The following is a 23,729-nucleotide window of genomic DNA, read 5'->3' on the forward strand; positions in this document are numbered from 1 at the left end:
AGAAACAAAGAAGGGCATTATATAATAATAACCCAACAAAAGGATAAACCAATTATAAATATTACACACCTAATTACATAAAGCAAATATTAACAGACATAAAGAGAGAAATTGATGGTAATACAACAATAGTAGGGTACTTTAACACCCAACTTACTTCAATGCATAGATCATCCAGGCATAAAATCAATTAAAAAACAGTGTCTTTGAATGAAATATTAGACTACATGGACATAATAGATATATACAGAACATTTTATTTAAAAAAAAAAAAACAGATACACATCCTCTTCAGGCGTACCTGGAACATTCTCTAGGATAGATCACATGTCGGCCCACAAAACAAGTCTCAATATTTAAGATTATGGAAATCATATCACACATCTTTTCTGACCACAATAGTTTGAAATTAGAAATGAATCACAAGAAAAAAGCTGGATAAGTCACAAACACATGGAGGCTAAACAACATACTACTAAACAGCCAATGGGTTAATGAAGAAATCAAAGAGTAAATCAAAAAATTCATAGAGACAAACACAAATGAAAATACAACAGTCCAAAATCTTTGGGACACAATGAATGCAGTTCTAAGAGGGAAATGTGTAGCAATACAGGTCTACCTCAAGAAACAAAAATCTCAAATAAACAATCTAACCTTACACCTAAATGAACTAGAAAAAGAAGAACAAAACCCAAGGTTACTAGAAGAAATAATAAGGATCAGAGTAGAAGTAAATGAAATAGAGTCTAAAACAAAATAGAAAAGATCAATGAAACCAAGAAATGTTTCTTTGAAAAGATAAACAAAATTGATAAACCTTTAGTCAGACTCTTAAAGAAATAAATCAAATCTGAAATGAAAGAGGAAAAGCAACAACTAATCACAGAAATATAAAGAATTATAAGAGAATACTATGAAAAGTTATATGCCAAGAAATTGGACAACCTATAAGAAATGCATAAATTCCTAGAAACATACAATCTTCCAAAACTGAACAGAAAATCTGAACAAATTACTAGTAATGAAACTGAATCAGTAATCAAAAAATCCCAACAAATGAAAATCCAAAACTAGATAGATTCACAGTGAATTCTATTAAACACTTAAAGAAGAGTTAAGACCTATTCTCCTCAAAGTATTTCAAAAACTAGAAGAGAAAGGAAAGCTTCCAAACATAGTCCATGAGGCCAGCATTACCCTGATACCAAAACCAAAGACACTACTAAAAAAGAAAACTACAGACTAATATCCCTGTTGAACATAGATGCAAATTCCTCAACAAAATATCACCAAACTGCATTCAACAATACATTAAAAGGATCATTCACCAGTCAGATGGAATTTTTTCCAGGGATACAAGGACTGTTCATTACTCACAAATCAATCAACATGATAAATCATATTAATAAAATGAAGGGTAAAAATCATATGGTCATCTCAATAGATACAGAAAAAGCATTTGACAAAATTCAGTATCAATCCATGATAAAAAAAAAAAGTGGGTTTAGAAGGAACATACCTCAATATAATAAAGGCCATCTATGGAAAACTCACAGGTAACATCATACCCAATGGTGAAAAACTGTTCCTGATCTTTCTCTAAGATCAGGAACAAGACAAGAATGTCCACTCTCACCATTTTAGTCAACATAGTACTGAAGTCCTAGCCACAGCAATCGAACAAGAAAATGAGAAAAAGACATCCAAATTGGAAAGGAAAAGTTAAAATCATCACTCTTGGTGCCTGGGTGGCTCAGTCAGTTAAGTGTCTGCCTTTGGCTCAGGTCATGCTCCCAAGGTCCTGGGATCGAGCCCTGCGTCAGGCTCCCTGCTTAGTGGGGAGTCTGCTTCTCCCTCTTCCTCTCCCCTGCTTGTGCTCATTCTCTCTCTCTTTCTCTCTTTCTCAAATAAATAAGTAAAATCTTTTTAAAAACTCTATTAGATGTAATAAATGAATTCTACTGAAGTTGCAGTTGCAGGATACAAAATTAATATAGAGAAATTGGTTTTGTTTCTATGCCCTAATCACTAAGTAGCAGAAGAGAAATTAAGAAAACAATTCCATCTATAATTACACCAAAAAGAATGAAATACCTAGGAATAAACTTAACCAAGGAAGTCAAAGACTCATATTCTGAAAACTATAAAGCACCAATGAAAGAGATTGAAGATGACACAAACAAATGGAAAAATACACCAGGCTCATGGACTGGAAGAACCAGTATTATTAAAATAGCCACACTACACAAAGCGATCTACAGATTCAATGCAATCCCTATCAAAATACCAACAACATTTTTCACAGCAATGAAACAAATAATACAAAAATTTCTATGGAACCACAAAAGACCCCAAACAGCACTAGCAGTCTTGAGAAAGAACACAGTTGGAGTTATAACAATCTCAGATTTCAAGCTATACTACAAAGCTGTAATAATCAAAAGAGTATGGTACTGGCACAGAAACAGACACACAGATCAATGGAACAAAATGGCCCAGAAACAAACCCACATTTATACAGTCAATTAATCTATGACAGTAAAGGAGGCAAAAATACAGGATGGGGAAAAGATAGTCTCTTCAATAAATGGTGCTGGGAAAAGTAGAAAGCTATACAGAAGAATGAAACTGGACCACCTTTTAACACCATACATAAAAATGAACTAAAACCAGAATAAATATCTAAATGTAAGACCTGAAACCATGAAATTCCTAGAAGAAAACATATGTAGTAGCTTCTTTGACATTAGCCTTAGCAATATTTTTTCTAAATATATCTCCTCAAGCAAGCGAAACAAAAGCAAAAATACACCAAAATAAAAACTTTTGCACAGTGAAGGAAATCATCAACAAAACAATAAGGTAACATACTGAATAGAATATATTTACAAATGACATTATCTGATAAGGTGTTAATATCCAAAATATATAAAGAACTCATACAACTCAACACCAAAGAAGCCAACTGATTAAAAAATGGGCAAAGAAACTGAATAAACATTTTTCCAAAGAAGACATACAAATGGACAAAAAACACATGAAAAGATGTTCAACATCACTAAAGATCAAGAAAACGCAAACTGAAATAACAACGTGCTATCACCTTACACCTGTCAAAATGGCTAGAATAAAAAAGACAAGAAATAACAAGTGTTGGCAATGATGCAGAGAAAAAGGTATCCCCATGCACTGTTGATAAGAATGCAAACTGGTGCAGCCACTGTGGAAAATACTATGGAGGTTCCTCAAAGAATTAAAAACAGAAATACCATAAGATCTAGTAATTCCATTACTGCGTATCTGCCCAAAGAAAACAGAAACACTACTTTGAAAAGATATATGTAACCCTATATTTATTGTAGCATTATTTAAAATTGCCAAAATATGGAAGCAATACAAGTGTCCATAAGAATAAAGATGTGGTATATATCTATATACATATAAGAATATTAGTCAGCCATAAAAAAGGTTGAGATCTTGCTCTTTGTGCAACATGGATAAACCTAGAGAGTATTATGCTAAGTGAAATAATAGGAAGATCGGTAGGAGAAGGAAGGGAACAATGAGGGGGGGTAAACAGAAGGGGGGAATGAACCATGAGAGACTATGGACTCTGGGAAACAAACAGAGGACTTCAGAGGGGTGGGGGGTGGGGGATTGGGATAGGCCAGTGATGGGTAGTAAGGAGGGCACATATTGCGTGGTGCACTGGGTGTTATATGCAAATAATGAATCATGGAACATTGCATCAAAAACTGGGGATGTACTGTATGGTGACTAATATTAACAAAATAAAAATTATTAATAAAAAAAAGAAATAAGTCAGACAGAGAAAGACAAATACCATATGATTTCAATTATATGTGAAATCTAAAAAATAAAACAACAAACAAACAAAAAGCAGAAATGGACCCATAAATACAGGGAATAAACCAATGGTTGCCTGAGGGAGGAAAGTTTTATGGATGGGCAAAACTGGTGAAGGGGAGGGGGAGATACAGGCTTACAATTATGTAATGAATAAGTAACAGGGATAAAAGGTACAGCATAGGGAATATAGTCAATGGTATAATAGCATATGGTGACACATGATAGCTATACTTGGGGTCAGCATAGCATAACATATAGACTTGTCAAATCACTATATTATACTCCTGAAACTAATGTAACATTGTGTGTCAACTATACTTCAATTTAAAAAAAGAAATAGACAAATTTAATTTTGGATTCAAGTGTGATGAATAAGTTATATTATCAAATTAAACAACTGTGTGCAAAAGCTGTAAAAATAGTTTTAAGAAGATGCTTATTGTTGTTACGGGTTGTGTTCCCCCCTCTCCAAAATACATTGAAGTCCTAATCCCCAGTATGTCAGAAAGTGACCCTATCTGGAAATAGGGTCATTGAAGATTAGTTAAAATGATGTCATACTCTAGTAGGGTGAGCCTTTAATCCACTATGACTGGCACATTTGTAAGAGCGAGAACATCTTGCAAACACAGACATGCACAGAGAAAAAACAATGTGAAAACACACAGTAACAGAGAACCATGTACCTGGAGTGACGTTTCTACAAGCCAAGGAATACCAAGGACCGCCAGAAAACACTAGACGCTAGAAGAGGAAGCTGTCAGAGAGAGTATCGCCATACTCACATCTTGATTTTGGACTTCTAGTTTCCAGAACTGTCAGACAATAAATTTGTTGTTTTAAGCCACTTCAAAAATAAACAAATATTGTTTTAGATGTTACATAAGCAAAAACACTTGAGCAGCACTATTTTACATATGAGATACGACTATGTGCCCTAGGAATAAAATGAGAGCACAAGTGTCAATCTATATTATTAGATATTATCAAAATGGAATTTATTGCTCACAGGTCAAACTAATCCCAAACCCTTCTGACACCCTAACATTTTATCCAGAACCTCTCAGAGGTTCTAATGATTTGTACTCTACCTTACAGACTGCTGTTCAGAGGACTCATGGGGACTTGAGTGGTGGCAGCACTATGAGGTCTATGATCAATATACAAGAAATGTAAACTAATTCCTTTTGCTCTTCCCACAGCAAACCTGGAATGTTCAAAAATGAGAGAAAAGGAGGTGACTGGAAATTTTCTACAAAGGAGCAGGGTCCCTCAAGCCAACATGAATGAAAAGAGAATGAAATCATACTGGCTTCCAGGGCATCATTCTCATGGACACTGCTACTGATATGGCTGGACATGTGCCATGTTTGGGGGTTGAGGTCTTACGGAGGCTAAACAGCAGAGGAACTCCATTCTCTCATAAACATGTTTTATCCATAAGATGCATTCTCTACTTCCATGGTTGACAGTGTCAGGCTGAAGCAAATCACTGAGAGATGAACAGTGAAATGACCAGTCTTCCTTCTTTGCAGTTCATTAAATGAGGCACAATTGGGAGTCTTCACATCTTTAACCTATTAAGTCTCTCCATATTGGGTTGAGTCACACTTGATCTTAGAATCAAAATGTTAACCCTGTTAAATTTAATCTAGGGCATGCCACAGTGGATGACAGTCATCATTTTTTCTCTGTCATGTTCTCTTTGCTCCACATTATTGCTTGCTTTTGTTATGCTGTTTCTTATACCGTAACTCTTAGGGAGGTACAAGGCTCACCTTTGTCCTTTACTCCAATTAAGAATGTATTAAGACATAGGGGAATCCATGAATCATTTCCATGACTCAACTATTTACACTATTCTAGCTTCTTCTCTACATTTATTTTCCCCTAGAAGGTTCCTGATCTAAAATTTCTAGAAAAGAAAAATAATAATAGAAGCAGGCAGTGATATCTACACTAATAGAACTTCCTGCAAAAATGTTCTACTGTGCTATGTCCAAAGTAGAAATCACTAGCCACATACAGCTTTTGAGCACTTAAAGTGTGGCCAGTGCCACGGAAGAATTTCTTTTTTTTACTTGTAATGAAATTTAAATAGTGACTACTATAAGAGTGGCTACTCTACTGGATAAAATAGACTTTTATAGGGTTCTACAGTGTTACACCTTAGACTTATATAGTGTTTACCATGCGCCATGCACTGTTTTAAGAACTTTACAAACACTAATACACTCAATCTTCCAATGACCCTGTAAGGTAAGTAATATTATTCCCTTTCATCTCACTGAAAACGAAATTGAAACATGAAAGGTTCAGTAACTAGCAGAAGATATCACAGCCAACGAGTAGCAGAGATAGGATTTGGACCTTGTACTCTGCTTCCAGAGTCTATATTTGTATCCATTAGCTACCTTATCAGGAAAAAATTTAAAAAGTGACAGGAATAATATCTATTTTAATAGCGTCCATTTTCTCCTTCATCTGCCACATTTTCTGATCTAATTTTCAAGCCTTAATATATAAGCAACATTCAATCAAAATGGTTCATGAATAACTTATTTTCCTCTTCCACCGCAGAGTTAATGTTTGGTAATCATAAAGTTCTTTTCTTTGGAAAACAGAAGGCATTGTCACACTCTGCAATGGGTCTGAGGAATAGGTCAAGGTAATAGAACTATTCTGTAATGAGCTCCTTCTACCAGTTTTGAAGCATCCAAAATTCAGAGACTCTCTAAAGCAAGGATATTTATTTTTTAAATTATTCCAAATTGGAACTAAATTTTGCTTACTGATTCTTGACAAAGGAAGTCGATATTCATTTCTCACGTTCGCCAACTTGGAAGCAATTAGTAGGAAGGAAGGAAAGTCCTCTAACACTTTTCAGTTATACACATGTAGAGAAGCCTTAAAATCCTCCAGGAGCTCATCAAGGGTCACCTACAGGCAAAATATTTGTCAGAAAGATCTCTCTCTTTTTTTTAAATTCATTTGAGGGAGAGAGACAGAGAGAGCACAAGCAGGGGAAAGAGTCAGAAGGAGAGGGAGAAACAGATTCCCCGTTGAGCAGAGAGCCCGATGTGGGCTCAATCCCAGGACTTCAGGATCATGACCTGAGCCAAAGGCAGACGCTCAACCCACTGAGGCACCCAGCCACCCCAGAAACATCTTTTTTTATTTAAACAATTAAACTGCTTGGTAAAATGACTGCATCATAGTTTTGTAGGTTAATATTCATTCACAGAAATCCGCATTTACTTTATTCATTTGTGAAATTAAGGTAAAATTCCATTTGGTTTCAACCAACATCTATAAATGCAAATATCTTTCCTCTTAAAAATCTACCTTGACCCTATCCAATCAAAATCACCATTTAACTAGATGCATGCCCTGAACTCATTTTTAACTTATATCTATTGTAAAAACTTGAGGGGCATATTTGGAGAGCAAGTAACAATTTATTATAGCAATACGAGTATCAACTCATTATTTAGTTCTGATTATGTGCCAATGCTGTGCTGCACTTTGTTAAGCACTTGTATTTTACCGCAGTTAATATTTAGAACAACCTGTGAAGTTGGCATTTTCATCTACATTTTATAGATGAGAGAATGAAACCTCAGAGGTAAACTTGCTTTAAGTTGCGCAGGGAGTGGGTAAAGAAATAGCTGTAGCTTGTACTGTAATCCAGATTAGCTTCCAAATTTCATACCTAAGCACAAATTTTTTCAGAATCAAAACGAGAAGTTTCTTTATTTAATTGAAATAGCATAAACAGAAAACTATGACATTAGAAATATTGTTTTCTTTTGCTACAACTTCTGTTTTTTTCACTTGGTATTTTCTTTAATTTATTCACACCCTGCACTACTCCAAGAATTAAGGTACTTTATATGGGTGAAGATAACACAAGATAAAATAAATCAAAATATGGTAAAAGGAAAATAAAAACAAGAAAAAGAACATAAAACAGGCCACAAATTGTACTCAAAGATTCCTAGCAGCCACATGCGGAAAGAAAACCTCATCAGTTAACACACACATTTCACAAGGTCTATGAGATAAACAGTTATTTCAGTACTAAAACCACATAAGAACCTCTCGGTGGACTCAAAAAAGCACTATGTGAATATGACGAATAAAGCCTCTGGCCAAATCCTTACATGGACAGTGTGACGATTTTCCTAGGGCTCTTTTTCATCTGTTTCTCTCTATCCATGCATGAACAAAAGCCAAAGAAAAGGGCACTAAATTCAATTCTGTAGTAGGGCCAAAGTAATGTGTTGATGTGTCCTCACTCAGTATTGCACAAATATTACTGTTATTATGCCTTCCATTTCCTGTTTCTGTGCCAGGGTTGAGCACTGTGCTAGGGGTGCGTGTGCTACTTATCACGGACAACCTTAGACTGTGAGACATCTTCTCCCATGTGCGTGCCACATATTCCGAGCTAGAGGGTAAGCTCTTTGAAGGCAGCAATCATGTCTTCTAACTCTGATTTTCCCACACAGTTTTCACATAGTTATTACTCAATAAATCTTTGCTAACTGACAGATATAAAAGTTATTCCCAAACTGTGGCACATGTAACATAGAAGTACATGAGAGGATTTAACATGACACATACATAGAGCATTAAATAACATTAAGTCAGTTTTAAAAAATAAAAACTCCCCCCTTCCCAAATCTCTTTAATGCTTTTGGTATCCCATTTGTAAAGGTGACTGGTTATCAACTCATAGATCCTCTTTTTCAGTTTATCAACACTATCACTAAAAGAGTATCCAACACAGTTGTTCTCTGTTTATTAGCTGTTATACTTTAAACCAAACTAGATGATATATAAGGTGATACAGAACAATGATATATAAAAGATCACTAATTTCTACTACATCTTCATTCATAAACACAATTGCTTTATACACAGTGCTCTCATTTTACTTTCCAAAAATAAGATAATGAGTCAAAAGCTATAGGCGCTGGTAAACAATTCCCTGATCTCAGTGGAAAGAGACTGACAGGAGTTCTTTCTAGGACCACCTGGTGCTAACAAACTTTCAGGGAGCCAAGAAGCATCACAGTGAAGACCATTCAGCTCTTCTTTTTGCCCAGGAACGAGCAATGTATGGACTTAATGCCATCCCTCACCACAGCCAGATGAAGATAGCTCACTGATCCTATTCAAGTCATCTCCACGAGAAATCATCTCCACGGAAGAGTAACAGAGGACCAAGGTTAGATAGCTCCCTTTAATTCTTCTCTTGTTGCCTCAACCTAATCTCCTTCCTGTCATGATTGAGCCATTTCAATTTCATCTGATGTATGCTATACTAGAACAGAAAGAAATTGCTCTATTGGATAGATCAGCTTGCTGTTATTATTGCTACCCTTGGAGCACAAAAAAAGTCTAATGTAAATGCACAGCTCAGAAACTTAACCATAGTTGTCTAAAAACTTTAAAAGGCCTAAGTCTTTATATCTATCCCCAGATATGCATGAAGATTTAAGAAGATTTAAGAAGTACAGCCTTGCACGGGACTGGAGGAGGTAATGCTAAGCGAAATAAGTCAAGCAGAGAAAGACAATTATCATATGGTTTCACTCATTTATGGAACATAAGAAGTAGGAAGATTGGTAGGAGAAGAAAGGGAAGAAGAAAGGGGGGGTAAACAGAAGGGGGAATGAACCATCAGAGACTATGGACTCTGGGAAACAAACTGAGGGCTTCAGAGGGGGGGGGTGGGGGAATGGGATAGGTGGCATAGGCCGGTGATGGGTATTAAGGAGGGCACGTATTGCATGGTGCACTGGGTGTTATACGCAAGTAATGAATCATGGAACTTTACATAAAAAACTATGGATGTACTGTATGGTGACTGACATAACATAATAAAAAATTATTATAAAAAAAAAAGAAGTACAGCCTTGCAGAAGTCATACAGGGTCAGAGGACACTGTAGTGGTTATGTTGCTTTCCAGTTACTCCATTAATAGCCACTGAGAATACAGGAAGGCATGTAACCCAAAATGATATTCTTGCCAAGTACTCCTAGCCACTGTACTCACAGCTGGTTAAAGATAACCTCTCTAGGGGGCAGCTAGCTGGCTCAATTAGTAGAGCTTATGACTCTTGATCTCAAAGTTGTGAGTTCAAGCCCCATGTTGGGCAAGAATCCTGGTTTACAACAACAGCAACAACAACAAAAATATAACCTGTCTGGAACCTCCCTAAGCATAGTAAACCATAAAAAAAAAAAATTATAAAATACTATGCAGTTAGAAAGTGACTGGGAATTCTATGTTGAAAATGTCAGAAAATGATTAGAAAGTTTTAAAAACTATGTCTCTTCATCCTGTATCTATTCTCTAGGTTTGGAGTCAGGTATGGAGAGAGGCATGAAGGGCAAGAATGTGTATTATAGCATTTAGTTTGAGTCAGTGTAAGCACATGAAAAGTTACATAATAAAATTCTACTTGAAAACTTCCATGAGATAGAATTACTTCAGCTAGGTTTTACATTCCCTTGATCATCACAGCTTGAGTCTATGAAGTCATTTCCATTCAGCCACTCACTCAGGCATTCAATCTACAAATGTTTCAGTGAAACGCTACTGCTAAAATCTTTAAGCCTTGAAATCAAACCATCTGAATTTATATCTGAGCCAGACAATTACTAACCATGAGTTCTTAGGCTATGTAACCTCTCTCTCCCTCTCTTTCCTCGTCTATAAATTGAGGATAATCATAGTACATTTATTACCAAGATGTTATGAAAATAAAAAGAGCAATATAAATTCTTAGCAAGTACTGTCCACAGAGTTAAATGCTCAACATATATTGGTCATTGTTATTCCACAAATACATGCTGAGCAGCTTCTAGATCTAAGGCACTATGAGCTAGCTGTAAGATAATCCAGAGGTGAAAAAGCACAAAATTCTTCATCAGAAAGTCTGGAATCTAATTTTTTTAAAAAAAGATATGGAAAAAACAAAAAATTGTAACAGCAGGCTGACCATCCTTGGTGTTGTTTTTTAAAATACAAGTGAGTTATATACCAAGAGAAAGGATTACTTCCAGAAAGAGAGATCATAGAAAGACTTCTGAATAAGTTCCCTCATTAGCAGAGACATGAAAGATGAATAAGATCAGTAAATCTATAGTTTAGAATCTGGGGTGAAGCATTCTAAGTACAATATATACCATGAGGTCTTCCAGGTGAGGAAAGTGAACCTAGACTAGAGAAGACCTTGAATGCCAAGCTAAGAAGTATGAAATGTACTTGTTTCCAATAAAAACACATTGAAAGCTTTTGAATAGAAGAGGGAGAGGATGAGAACTATATTTTAGGAAGATGAATGGAACAGTAGAATCTTGAACATAGCATAATGAAAAGACCAGCCATTGGCTATCGTCTTTGTACCTTTGAGAGGTGTCCCAACTAGGATGTCTTAAAGCTTCCAGCTTATCAATCATGAAAAAAAGTTATGTCAAGATTTTCATGTTAGTAAGAGGTGTCTCTTCCTTATTTAGACCATTTGATAGTGATCAGTTTCTGACATGAACAAGGGGTGCCCATACAGTTGTAGCTGCACTGTTAGTCACAGAGAAGCTGAAGACAGAAACAGGTGCAAGGAACAAGCAAGATAGGTAAAGACAAATGTCTAGGAAAAACATAATAATTAGCTAACCAAAGAACCCAAATTAGAATTCTCCATTACTTTCTCTCTAGTGGTAGTTACTAAACTTTGAATGTCACAGATAACATTGAGATTCTAATGCAATCTACAAAAAAGTATACACTTAAGATTGTTAGGGAGAATTACAATCTCGCATGAATGTTTAGCATCCATGCTTAGCATGAATGATTGCCATCTTCATGTCCATTGACCCAAGGTTAAGATTATCTGTTGTTAAAAAAAAAAAAAAAAAGGCGTTTCCGCAGCACCGGGGGCGGGGTCTGGCAGGCGGCGGCGCGGGCTGCGCGGGGATCGGCTGAAGCCGCCCAGGCGGGCCGAAGGCTCCGTGCGGTGTGGTTGCGGCCTGCCGGACCATGCCGAGCGGAGCATGCTGCTGGCTCGCCTCAGCGCTGCGGGGTCCACGCGTACCGCCTTTCGCGGTCGCCCGGAGGTGCCTGCACGCGTCGGGGTCACAGCGGCTCGCGGACAAGAGCGAGAGGACCGGGGACCCGCCCCGCGCCTTCGACCTGGTGCTGCTCGAGTTCCTGGTGTGCCCGCTCTCCAAGATGCCGCTCAGATATGAAGCATCGACAAATGAATTGATTAATGAAGAGCTGGGAATAGCCTATCCAATTATTGATGGGATTCCTAATATGATACCGCAGGCAGCTAGGATGACACATCAAAATAAGAAGAAGAAATGGAGCAGCACTAGATCATAATTAAAAACAGCAACACAACTAAATTTTCTTAATACCACTTACCTTTTTAAAAGTCAGAGTGGCAGGTAATAAGTGGGGGAGAACAATGTTTCTGTCTCTTCCTACGTTGACTGTCCTTATTCCGTTGGTCTCTCTAGCAGGACTGTGGAAGAAAAATTTCTTCCACAGGACTGCACTAGCACAACCAGCCTGTGCTTTTACAGTCTGCTCCTGCCCATTACCATACCAGTTTATGTGTTCTTCCACCTTTGGACTTGGATGGGTATCAATTCCGGCATAATTAATACAACCAGAGCCAAGATGATATTTAATGATATGTCGTGAGTGTCTATCTCTGAACGCTCAACTACATGAAAATACTGGAAACCCACTTAAATTGCAGGAAAGGTGCTTTGCCTTGCTTCTCTCAGAGGTTTAGGGCTATGGGAGGCTTAAGCTGCAGAAGTTTTATTGTACTTTTTGTTCTGCCCTTGTTTTTTGAAAATTCTAATTTATAACTACTGTATCAGAAGAAACACTTCAACAGAGTTGCTTGTTGGAAATTAACAGTCCCAACCATCACCTGATGCCTTTCTTACCCCATTCATCTAAAAATTAATAATTAAAATTTTATATGTTTATTTTAGATTCAAAGTATTTGGCAGAGTCACATGTTAAGGATGACTGAAATAATTCCAGAGGAGTTATGCTGGAGTAGTTGTAGAGAAATGTATTTGAGCTAGTGTGCTAGAAAACTACAATAAAATGGAAATTTTGTGTACTTGCAGAAAAAAAAATACGCTGAATTCTATGAAGATTAATTGAACCACTTTTCAGTTGTGATATACATTAATTAAATTCCTCTAATAGGCAAATATGGCTTTATCCTTAAAATATTTAGTGCAGCACATTAAGTGAAAACGATCAAAATAAACATCATGTTTTACAGAACACAGGTGCTTCTCTAAATCATCGTCTCTCTCTTTATAGAGTACTGAAGAGAAAGAATATCCAAATTAATGGATACATGATGATTGGAATATAGATAACTTTAAAGGAAAATATAAAAACCTCTATACTTCTTCTATATTAAGCTTACCAAGTCTAACTTCATGACTGATTTATGTGCAAGTAGTCTAAGAAATCTGAGACATAGGTCAGACTTTATTTCAGAAATGAATTTTTTTTTCATAATTTTATCTGCCTGTTTCCAATACTGTTATACTGATTATAGCCACCTTAAATAATAAATATGCAGATTATGTAAGCAAAAATTGGAGCCAGTTACCAATAATTTAGATATTTTAAGCAAAAATAATTCCTCAGGTCTAAAAATTTATCCTTAAGCACATGGGTTTAGGATTTAAACTGTAGGAGTTTGAATCCTAGCACCATCACTTCATAGCCATGGATTCTGGGCAAGTCCCTTAACCTCTCTATGCCTCATTTCTTCATTTTAAAATGGAGGACAATAACAGTACCTTCTTCATAAGGTTGTTAAGAATTAAGGGAATTAATATATCTGCCATATAGGAAACACTATGTAAGTGTTTGTTGTCATTGTTGCTATTATCGTGGTTGTTGAAAAGCCAAGTCTGGTACAAAACAATACTCGATATCCAAATAATATGGCTTTGTTGTTCTTATGATGACCATCTAGGGGGTGGAACAATGTTAAGAAACCTCAAGGTCAATGGCTGTATCCAGTTATTTCCTGTGGCTTTACTTCTTGGATAAGGACAAAGAAAAATGAAAACAGTATCACTTCAGATGACACTTGAGAATTTTTGGAAATTTTCCTACACGGTTTCCTACCTGGCTGTGGGAGACCTTGATTTTCTTTTGGGGAAGAGGTCTTTCTTCTGTCTTCCAAGAAATATATGTTCAAAAAAAAATTTAGAGAAGTTATAGTCTCTGAAGTTTCAAAGATAAGGCAAATTTACCTGAAAGATATAAATGTTATAGAAATAACCTTAAACACTTCAGACCATGTAGGTAGTATACAATTCATTCAATACATAATAACTATTCTGTCCAAAATGAAACCTACACTTACTTAGTGAGAAGCTTAGTGTTTCTTATGGTAGCTGAAAAAAACAAAGGAACACTGGATCATGATAAAGAAATGCTCCCCAAATTTTCCTCCAATCTCTCTGGCAAGAATTATGAACCTAGTAAAGAAAAAAAAAATCTATCAGTTGAAAAGCTGATTTGCAAATAGTAAATGGAAAAAACACAGAAGCATAAAATAGTCATGCAGTTTCATATAGTTGATCAAGCCTAAATAAAGTGAATGGTGATTCAGGCAATACAGACCACTGATACTTAACTCTTCTTCAATCTCCACAACTAATATGCCATTAATTCATATAAATTCCAATTCTGAAGCCAATTTTGAAGCCATGTCTTCCTCTCCATTCCTATTGGCATTCAATCTACCACCACCTGGATTTCTACAATAGCCTCCTGATTGTTTTCTTTGGTTCCACTCTTTCTCTATACACTTCATATTGTAGTCATAGAGGATTTTTACCCTAAGTCAAATCAGGCCATGTCACTAATTAAAGTTCTGCAATGTCTGTTTAAGCACTTAGAGCAAACTGTAAACCACTTAACTCGAAGTGTATCACCCTGCATGATCTGGCCCCTGCCCACGTCTCCAAGTTCACTTCAGCCTACTCTGTTCTCTTGTTCATTCTGCTCTGGACATACTGACCTTGTTTCCATTCCTTGAATATACCTGTCCCACCTCAGGGCCTTCCCATATACTACTCTCCCTCCACTTAAATCCTCACCCATCTCTCTTCCTGACCATTCCTACTTATCCTACAAAGCTCAGATGATGGTCACTCCCTCAGAAACACCTTTCCTGAGCACCCAGACCACACCGTCCTTACCTCTCATTCTGCCGTTATTATGGTCACACAGACTAATCTTCTTCATAGTTCTCATCACAATGTCTACTTACATTTTCATTGGTGTGTTTCCTGGTTTACTCTTTCCCTAAATCAGAAGGTCATTACTGGTATACCAAGGAAAAAGCAGAATGCCTAACAAACAGCAGGCACCCAATTCATATTTGTTGAGTGGATCAATTACTTTTCACCAAATAATACAAATTAAGACTTAGAGAAGAGGCTCAAAATTTGACACAAAATAAATTAAGACACTTGGGACTCTCAATTGGAAGTATTTACTACCAGAGACAAATAAATAAATAAATAAATAAATAAATAAATAAATAAATAAATAGGCCAGTATATTTTTTTATCCTTTCTGACTTTGATCTGGTTAGGTAACACACCACTTTACCAAATGTTAACCTTTTATTTTTTTTATCAGGTAGCAATTTCTCTGAACTTTCTAAAATAGACATTAATTTGCAAAGCCTTCCTGTAGGCAAGTTTACACATGTATAAATCATAAAAAATGAGTTACCCAAGTTTTTTTCTTTTTAAAAAATGTTTATTATTGAAGTATAGTTGACATACAATATTAGTTTCCTGTGTACATGGTTTGATAATTCTATACAGTACACACAATGTTCACCACAATAAGTACAGTTTTCATCTGTCACCATATGACGTTATTAAAATATTACTGACTATATTCTTTATGCTGTACTTTTCATCCCCATGACCTAATTTTATAAGTGGAAGTTTGTATCTCTTAATCCCACTCCATTATTTCACCTATCTTCCTACCCCCTCTCCCCTCTGGCAACCACCAGTTTGTTCTCTGTATTTATGAGTCTGTTTCTGTTTTGTTTTGTTTTGTTTATTTGTTTTGCTTGTTTTTTAGATTCCACATATAAGTAAAATCATAAGGTATTTATCTTTCTCTGTCTGACATATTTCACTTAGCATAATACCAGGTCCATCCATGTTGTCGCAAATGGCAAGATCTCATTCTTTTTTATGGCTGAGTAACATTTTATTGGATAGATATCGATATCTATATATTGATATAGATATCGATATCTATATCGATATCTATATCGATTTATAGATATTGATATAGATATCGATATCTATATCGATATTGATGTCTATAGATATCTATACCACATCTTTATCCATTCATCTAATGATGGACATTTAGATTGTTTCCATATCTTGACTATTGCCTCTTGGACATCAGTCATAGCAACATTTGTCTGGATATGTCTCCTAAGGCAAGGAAAACAAAAGCAAAAATAAACTCCTGGGACTCTACCAAAATAAAAAGCTTTAGCAAAGGAAATCATCAACAAAACAAAAAGGTAACCTACTGAATGGAAGAAGATATTTTCAAATGATATATCCAGTAAGGGGTTAATACCCAAAATACATGAAGACTTTAAATAGCTCAATACCAAAAATGAAAAAACAATCCAATTAAAAAATGAAACTTGCAGAGTTGCCCAAGTTTTAACATAATTGTGCTTATGCATTTTAAAACGAGACCACAATTCAAGCTTCCAGATTGTGAAGATCAAGGGTTTTGTCTTGTTTTGTTTCCATTTAGAATGGGAATGTTCAAGGTCACCAAGACATAACACAGCCCAGTGAATAAAAAATAAATAGAGGATTTACGGGTCAAAAAAGCAGAACAACAGCATGTTAGCCTGCTCCTAATTTCACACAAAGAAAAGGTAGACTAACTATAGGTTTGTCATCTTGTTCTCTTTAAAGCTGAAATTGTTTGAACAAAGAAATTCTTGCATTCTATTTCATCTCCTTCAATTCATGTTGGTAATAATATTCTATGTCCCACCAGATCTACACCACTCTCCAGTTTGCTCTCTGACCAAGGAGTCTAATTTTGGGCATTGGCTCAACTGACCTCACTCACTCTTTGGCTTCTATTGGGTTTGGCCACTGGAAAGCCCAGGCAAGAAATGGGAAGGACATAAAATAGGTCAAGGTCTTTATTCTATTGTCTCCCTCCCTAGGAAGTCAACCTTGGCTGTTATGTTCCCCCATAAAGGTCATAGCTCTTCCCAAAGAGGCCATATTTATTTACAAACCCTCTCTCTTTCTGAGTTCCATACTGCTTCCTCCTCTCTTTATTCCTACAGATAATAGTAACAGTGAGGGGCTGGTACTATTTCTAGATTACCACATTTCCCTCATGGTTTTCCTCACATAAACCTTTGTAAACAGCCTCTATAAAAACACTTCTCTAAATAGTATGCAATTTGAATATGCAATCTGTTTTCTGTTGGTACACTGGATGACACCACAAGATAGTTAGTGTTATACCAGATAGTTACTAGATAGTCAAAATCATAGAGCCCCACATTTTTCAAATTAGAAATTACTGGCCATATGAACACTAGGACATCAACGCAGAGACATAACCCTGAACCTATCTCATCATATCTAATTGTTTTCACCCATTTTTAGCAATGAAGAGTAAGAAGCAGAATTTCAAAGCGTGCAGGCACCATAATAAGTACCTAAAAATATGAACAATTAATGTAGCTAACTTTACTGGGCATTTATTTTGTCAGGCACAGTAATAAGAAACTAAAAACTACAAGTTTATGACCCACTATATGTACTTACTGATAATTAAGATAGAATATTGCTGTTGAGGGAAGTTTCATTCAGATCACAGTATATCTTTGATATTTGTAATTTAAGTCCTTCTATTGATGAGCATTTAGATTAATGAAACTGGAAAAGCTTATGCTCTATAATGGTTGCTTTACATTTTGCTTAGTCTTAATTGTTTACCTGTAAGTTCAGTAAGGGGAAAAAAACTCTATGATTTACCTAACAACAGAAACACAGATATTTTTAAGACAAGTTTATTATGAGTATTCTTTTTTTATAATAATATTTTTATTATATTATGTTAGTCACCATACAGTACATCCCTGGTTTTTGCTGTAAAGTTCGATGATTCATTAGTTGTGTATAACACCCAGTGCACCATGCAACACTATGAATATTCTTAAATATTATTTATAAGAACAAGAATTTTGAATGGAAAAAAGAACTTGGGTAGTTATTTTATAATGTTTTGGGTTTGTTAAATCTACTTGAATCCCTTTACAAATTAGGATGCAATATAATAACCTATCACTTGAAATTTCAAGTCATAATGTAAGTGTCCTTAGGGAATATTGATCCTAGTTCTCACTCTTTAGAGTAGAACAACCTTAACTTTTCCCTTTAACAATTACATTTCTTATAAATTTAATGAAATTATTTCCAGAAGGATTTGTGACTCTGTAGATTCCCAGTAAAAGAGATATATATATAAGTACTATTATATAATTTAATTATAAATTCATTAATATGTCACACCTGACAGTTTAGGGTGTTATAATGGTAATCTATTGTGAAAATACCACATAGAGCTCTGCCACATGGTTAACATTTTGGTAAAATGATTCTCAACAGTGCTGCCACTTAACCAAGGGTCTGACTGACAAGAAAAAAGACCCATTAGTCACTTAAGAGAGAACAGACATAAAAACCTCAAAGGACAATAGACTTGGTCTGCCAGTGTATTGTTCGATGAGCCTAGAAAGTTTAACCCCTTTCTATCCCTCAGTATTAAATAGCTATATTTGAGTTACTTGACTAAATAAACAGGCTTAAGTGATAACATTTAGTGAACAGCTGACATAAACACAGCTTCATCCAAAGGAAAATCCAGGAAAAGGTCCCCACACATCAGAAAAAACTTCCCACACGATCAAGCATAAAGAGAAGGTGTGAGTCAGTAAAGGCAGATGCTTCTTTGAATCTAAGCATAAAACCTAATCTGAGAGCAGACATCAAAATCTGAAGGACTTTTTCTTATTCCTAGTTCTAAGGAAAGTGATATTATAGCCTTTGAAACTGAAAGGAGAAAATGCAACTTAAAAAGTAAAGTGAACTAAATCTACCACATGGCCATGTGAATTATTTTTAAAGGATTCAAGAATGAAAGAAAATTCAAGTCATTTGAGCACTACCTTTTCTGATGCAACAAACACAACCATCCTTTCATTGCTCTCTTTCAGCACTTTCTCCATGCAGTAGTAGGAAGCATAGGTTTTGCCTAAAGACCTTGGGCAGCAATCACTGCTGACTCATTACTACCCACAACATCAGGGAGCTCACTGCAGGATTCAGAGCACCATCTTTTGTCAAGAGAGTGAAGAGCATTATGCTACATCCAGAACTTTGAATCTCTCAAGATTAGGTATGGTAAACATTCAGAGGAATGATTCACGAGAATGCCTGATTACTGACTGAAGTCATTACTTCAGAAAAGAAATTTTGTTTTACATTTTGGCCTGGAGGGAAGATTTTCTTTCTGCAAAATGGAAAGTAAGGCTGAGTGAAACATCCTTTTTAGTTTTCTAATTATTTGGTATTTCATAAGTACAGAAAGTTTTATAAAATTGAATTCTAAGAAGTTAGTAATGCCTCATCAGACTAGCTTCACATTTAGCTAACCACACTCTGCTCAGGTCCCCTTCCAGAGACATGCTACGGTGAACTGATTAGAAGAATTATAATTTATGTAGGAATAATGAAGAATATTATTACTCTCCTGCTTTTGGAAAAACAGCAAATCAGGTTCTGACTTCCTACATAGATATATTTTATTCTCACCTGTTAATATTTTTCAATTTTAAATAGATTTGTTTAAGAACAACTAAGATAGTGGGAGTCCAGAATACAACTGTCTATGGATTCTATACATCTTTCTCTTCAGTTTAAATGTTTTGGCCCATTTTCCCACAACTCTTCTACAAAAATCCCAGACAAAATTTACTGATCACTTTAGAAAAAGTTAACTTTCAAAAAAATGCCTAAATTGGATGGTGATAGTTTGTATTACTAGCAATCAAAGAGCAAAGAATGCACAATCAGAATTATCTTTCTTATCCAGTGATAGACAGTGTTTTTGGAACCTAGATATGAACTCCTAGTTTAGACCACCAAATTTCCCTGTACATATATACACTGACATACAAGTTTTTCTGTTATCATAGGCAATATTTGGAAGCTCCTCCAGGCTAATGCAACTCAAAGATGTCTATGTGACTCAATCAAAGTACCCACAGTTGGTTTTTTTTTTTCCTTAAAGCCTTTCCTTTGAGAAAATTATGGAAAAATCTTACACGTACACATGGAAAAGTAAGACATGATCACAGTTAAAAGTGAAGACAATCTAGGGGTGACTGGGTGGCTCAGTCAGTTAAGTGGCCAACTCTTGATTTGGCTCATGCCTCGGTCATGATCTCAGGGTCCTGGGATCAAGCCCCACGTCAAGCTCCACACTCAGCTGGGAGTCTGCTTGAGGATTCTCTCTCTCTAACCTTCTCCCTTTGCCCCTCTCCCCACTCATGTGTGATGAAGACAATCTAACCAGAAAGCTTTAATGTCTGTTAGCTAGTGTTAAAACTCAAGTTCTGAGTGTGACATGCTGCAAGGCTGAAAGAAATAGTAATTACTACTCCTCTCCTTCTTCGTGCTCTTCAACAGAATCCACACCAACCTCCTCATAGTCCTTCTCAAGGATAGCCATGTCCTCCCAGGTCTCAGAAAACTCTTCCTCCATTCCCTTACCCACATACAAGTGAAAAAAGGCACACCTGGGATATACAGGTCAAACTTATGGTCCAGGTGAGCCCAGGCCTCAGCAATGGCTGAGGTGGTGTTCAGCATGCACTCAGCTTGCTGTACTTTGGCCAGGTCTCCACCAGATACCACAGTGGGAGGCTGGTAATTAATGCCAACTTTGAAGCTAGTGGGGTACCAGTCCATAAACTGAATGCTGTACTTGGTTTTGATGGTAGCAATGGCAGCACTGACATCTTTGGGAACCACATCGCGACAGTACAACAGGCAGCAAGCCATGTATTTACCATGGCGAGAGTCACATTTCACCACCTGGTTGACTGGCTCAAAGCATGCATTAGTGATCTCGGTTACAAACAGCTTTCATGGTAGGCTTTTTCAGCAGAGATGACAGGCACATGTGAGCAGGGGGAAGTGAATGTGGGGATAGGACACCAGCTTGATCTGGAATTGTATCAGGGCTCCATCAAATCTGAGGGAGGCAGTGATGATTTATATATCAGATGAAAAGTCAACGAGGCATCTGGGTAGCTCAGTCAGTTAAGCGTCTGCCTTCGGCTCAGTCATGATCCCAGGGTCTTGGGATTGAACCCCACATCAGACTCCCTGCTCAGTGGGGAGTCTGCTTCTCCCTCTCCCACTGCCCATGCCTCCCCAGCTCATGCTCTGTCTCACTCACTTTCTCTCAAATAAATAAATAAAACTTTAGAAAAAAAAAAAGAAAAGAAAAAGAAAGGTCACATTCCACAAGCTTGTAGTTGACCTTTTTGATGAAACAGTTTCAAATGACATTACGCAAAATTAAAAATTTTATGTAAATACAACATGTAAAGACTCAGCAAAAAGAAGCTGCAAAACCAAATTAATTTGAAAAATATAATGATTGTTGCCATTACTTGTCACAAGTCAGAAATAAAATCCTGGATCTTAGAATCTGGGTCTTTTCTCTCATCTCATATCAAGTAATGGCTCATGTATCATAGTGGAAACTAAGCTGGTCCATTTTCACTTCAATATTTATTCTTTTTCTTATCATCTCTTGTTATATGCTATGATTTTAATATAGAGTTTTATCTGAAATCATCTTAAACATAAAATTGAAAAAACATTTAATAAATATTTACTGAGCACATCCAAGCATAAGGCATTTTTGCCATGCTGTTAAATAGTGTAATATTTAAGCAAGATGAGTTTTATCACCTAAAACATCATTTTGGGATAAATAAAAAGGCAGATATTAATGTTGAAAACAAAGTACATCCTGGATTTGGAGGCTAGTAGCCTATTAAAGACTATTCTTAGCTCTCACTACAATTTATAGATATGGTGCCAGATATTGTTACTAAGAAGCTTCAAAGTGTCATCTGGAAATCATTTGATATTTAATCTGTGCTTCCAGAAAGTGTCCATAGCAATTTTCTAATTCTAATATACTTCAAATTTTGGTAACTAGGTTACCAATAAATAGTCTCAAATCTGTTATATTATTAGAATCAGTAAATATGTTCAGTTGAGAACTCTACCTGAGACACTTCATTAACACCAATTAACTTTTCTACTACATTAAAATTGATTAAAAATTAAAAGTAATGAGGGGCGCCTGGGTGGTGCAGTCACTAAGCATCTGCCTTCAGCTCAGTGCGTGATCCCGGCATTCTGGGATCGAGCCCCACATCAGGCTTCTCCGCTAGGAGCCTGCTTCTTCCTCTCTCACTCCCCCTGCTTGTGTTCCCTCTCTCGCTGGCTGTCTCTCTCTGTCAAGTAAATAAATAAAATCTTTAAAAAAAAAATTTTAAAGTAATGAGACATTACATTTACCCTCAGGGTTGGATCTAAAGGTCTGCCAAACCATTAAAACCTAAATTCTTAAGGCTTTGGCTATAAATTGATTATCTTCCTCTTCTAAAATCTCTGGGTATTTCTCCAGGACCTAATAGATCCTTTTTGCCATTTGAACAGCTACAGTTAACCTTTTGAAATTTTGCCTTGTTAAAGAAACAATAAATTGTTATAAAGAGCATCAGAAATAATTGCTTTATCACATGTCAATAATCTAGTCAACCAATTAACTTAATCTAATTAAATTCAATTTTGCTTGCCTTTATCAGAGGTTATAGAGCATTAAAAAACAAACAAACGAACTTGGGGTGCAGGTGGGTCAGCCCATTAAGCATCCAAATCTTGATCTCAGCTCAGGTCTTGATCTCAGGGTGGTGAGTTCAGGCCTAGCAGGAAGCCTACTTAAAAAAAAAAAAAGCTAATGATTAAGTAAAATTAATATTCCATCTATCCACACTTCCCCATCATCTTAAATAACTCTGAAATAGCTTTGTAAATGTAGGCAAAAAAAAAAAAAAAAAGGAACAAACTCTGTAATTCATAGCAGAAATAAGAATCACTTACACTCAGCTCTGAACAAGTTTCTACAAGAAGATAACATAATATGCCTATCTTCTTTTCTACACGCATAGAAAAAATCCTATGACTTTAGTTATCTGATCAAAACAGAAGCAACATTTTCCAAGGTCTATTCTTGGCCATATATGGTATTTGCATTTATGAAACAATCAGCAGAAATTCTGAATCATGGAGGGCTAAGATAGAAACTCACCACATCCCAATCATTCTATACGAACTTTCATGTTCCCATCCTCTTTATTTCTATCCAACTACTAAGCATTTAATATAAGGTCAGGGCTGTTCTAATGCCCTCTTTATTCAACAAATATTCCTGAACATCTGCTTATGCAGAAGGTAGATGTATGCTTTAAGAAGGTACAAAGGCATTTAAAACAGTTCCTACGTCCAGGGACTTTCAGTCTGGTGGGTGAAACAAAGAATGCTCTTGACCTGGACAATTACGAAATAAATTTATAATTCAGAGTCCAACAGGAGATAGATGCATTAG

The 23,729-nt window shown here is 36.1% G+C and overlaps 1 protein-coding gene and 2 pseudogenes across 1 annotated transcript; 2 read left to right on the top strand and 1 right to left on the bottom strand.

Moving 5' to 3' along the window:
- Positions 1-11,924: 11,924 nt before the first annotated feature.
- On the top strand, positions 11,925-12,272 carry LOC123793026 (protein preY, mitochondrial pseudogene; annotated as a pseudogene).
- Positions 12,273-12,350: 78 nt separating this feature from the next.
- On the top strand, positions 12,351-12,596 carry LOC148109097 (phosphatidylinositol N-acetylglucosaminyltransferase subunit Y-like; the record flags this gene model as incomplete). The annotated part of the gene is made up of 1 exon (XM_087866413.1): positions 12,351-12,596. A coding segment is annotated over one exon (246 nt), but the record flags the coding sequence as incomplete, so codon positions are not given.
- An 8,097-nt stretch (positions 12,597-20,693) lies between these two features.
- LOC123793025 (tubulin alpha chain-like) lies at positions 20,694-21,313 on the bottom strand (annotated as a pseudogene).
- Between the last annotated feature and the right edge of the window lie 2,416 nt (positions 21,314-23,729).

Source organism: Ursus americanus, chromosome 13 (genome assembly GCF_024610735.1).
Source record: "Ursus americanus isolate L20-20 chromosome 13, mUrsAme1.1.p, whole genome shotgun sequence".
Lineage (NCBI taxonomy): Eukaryota > Metazoa > Chordata > Mammalia > Carnivora > Ursidae > Ursus > Ursus americanus.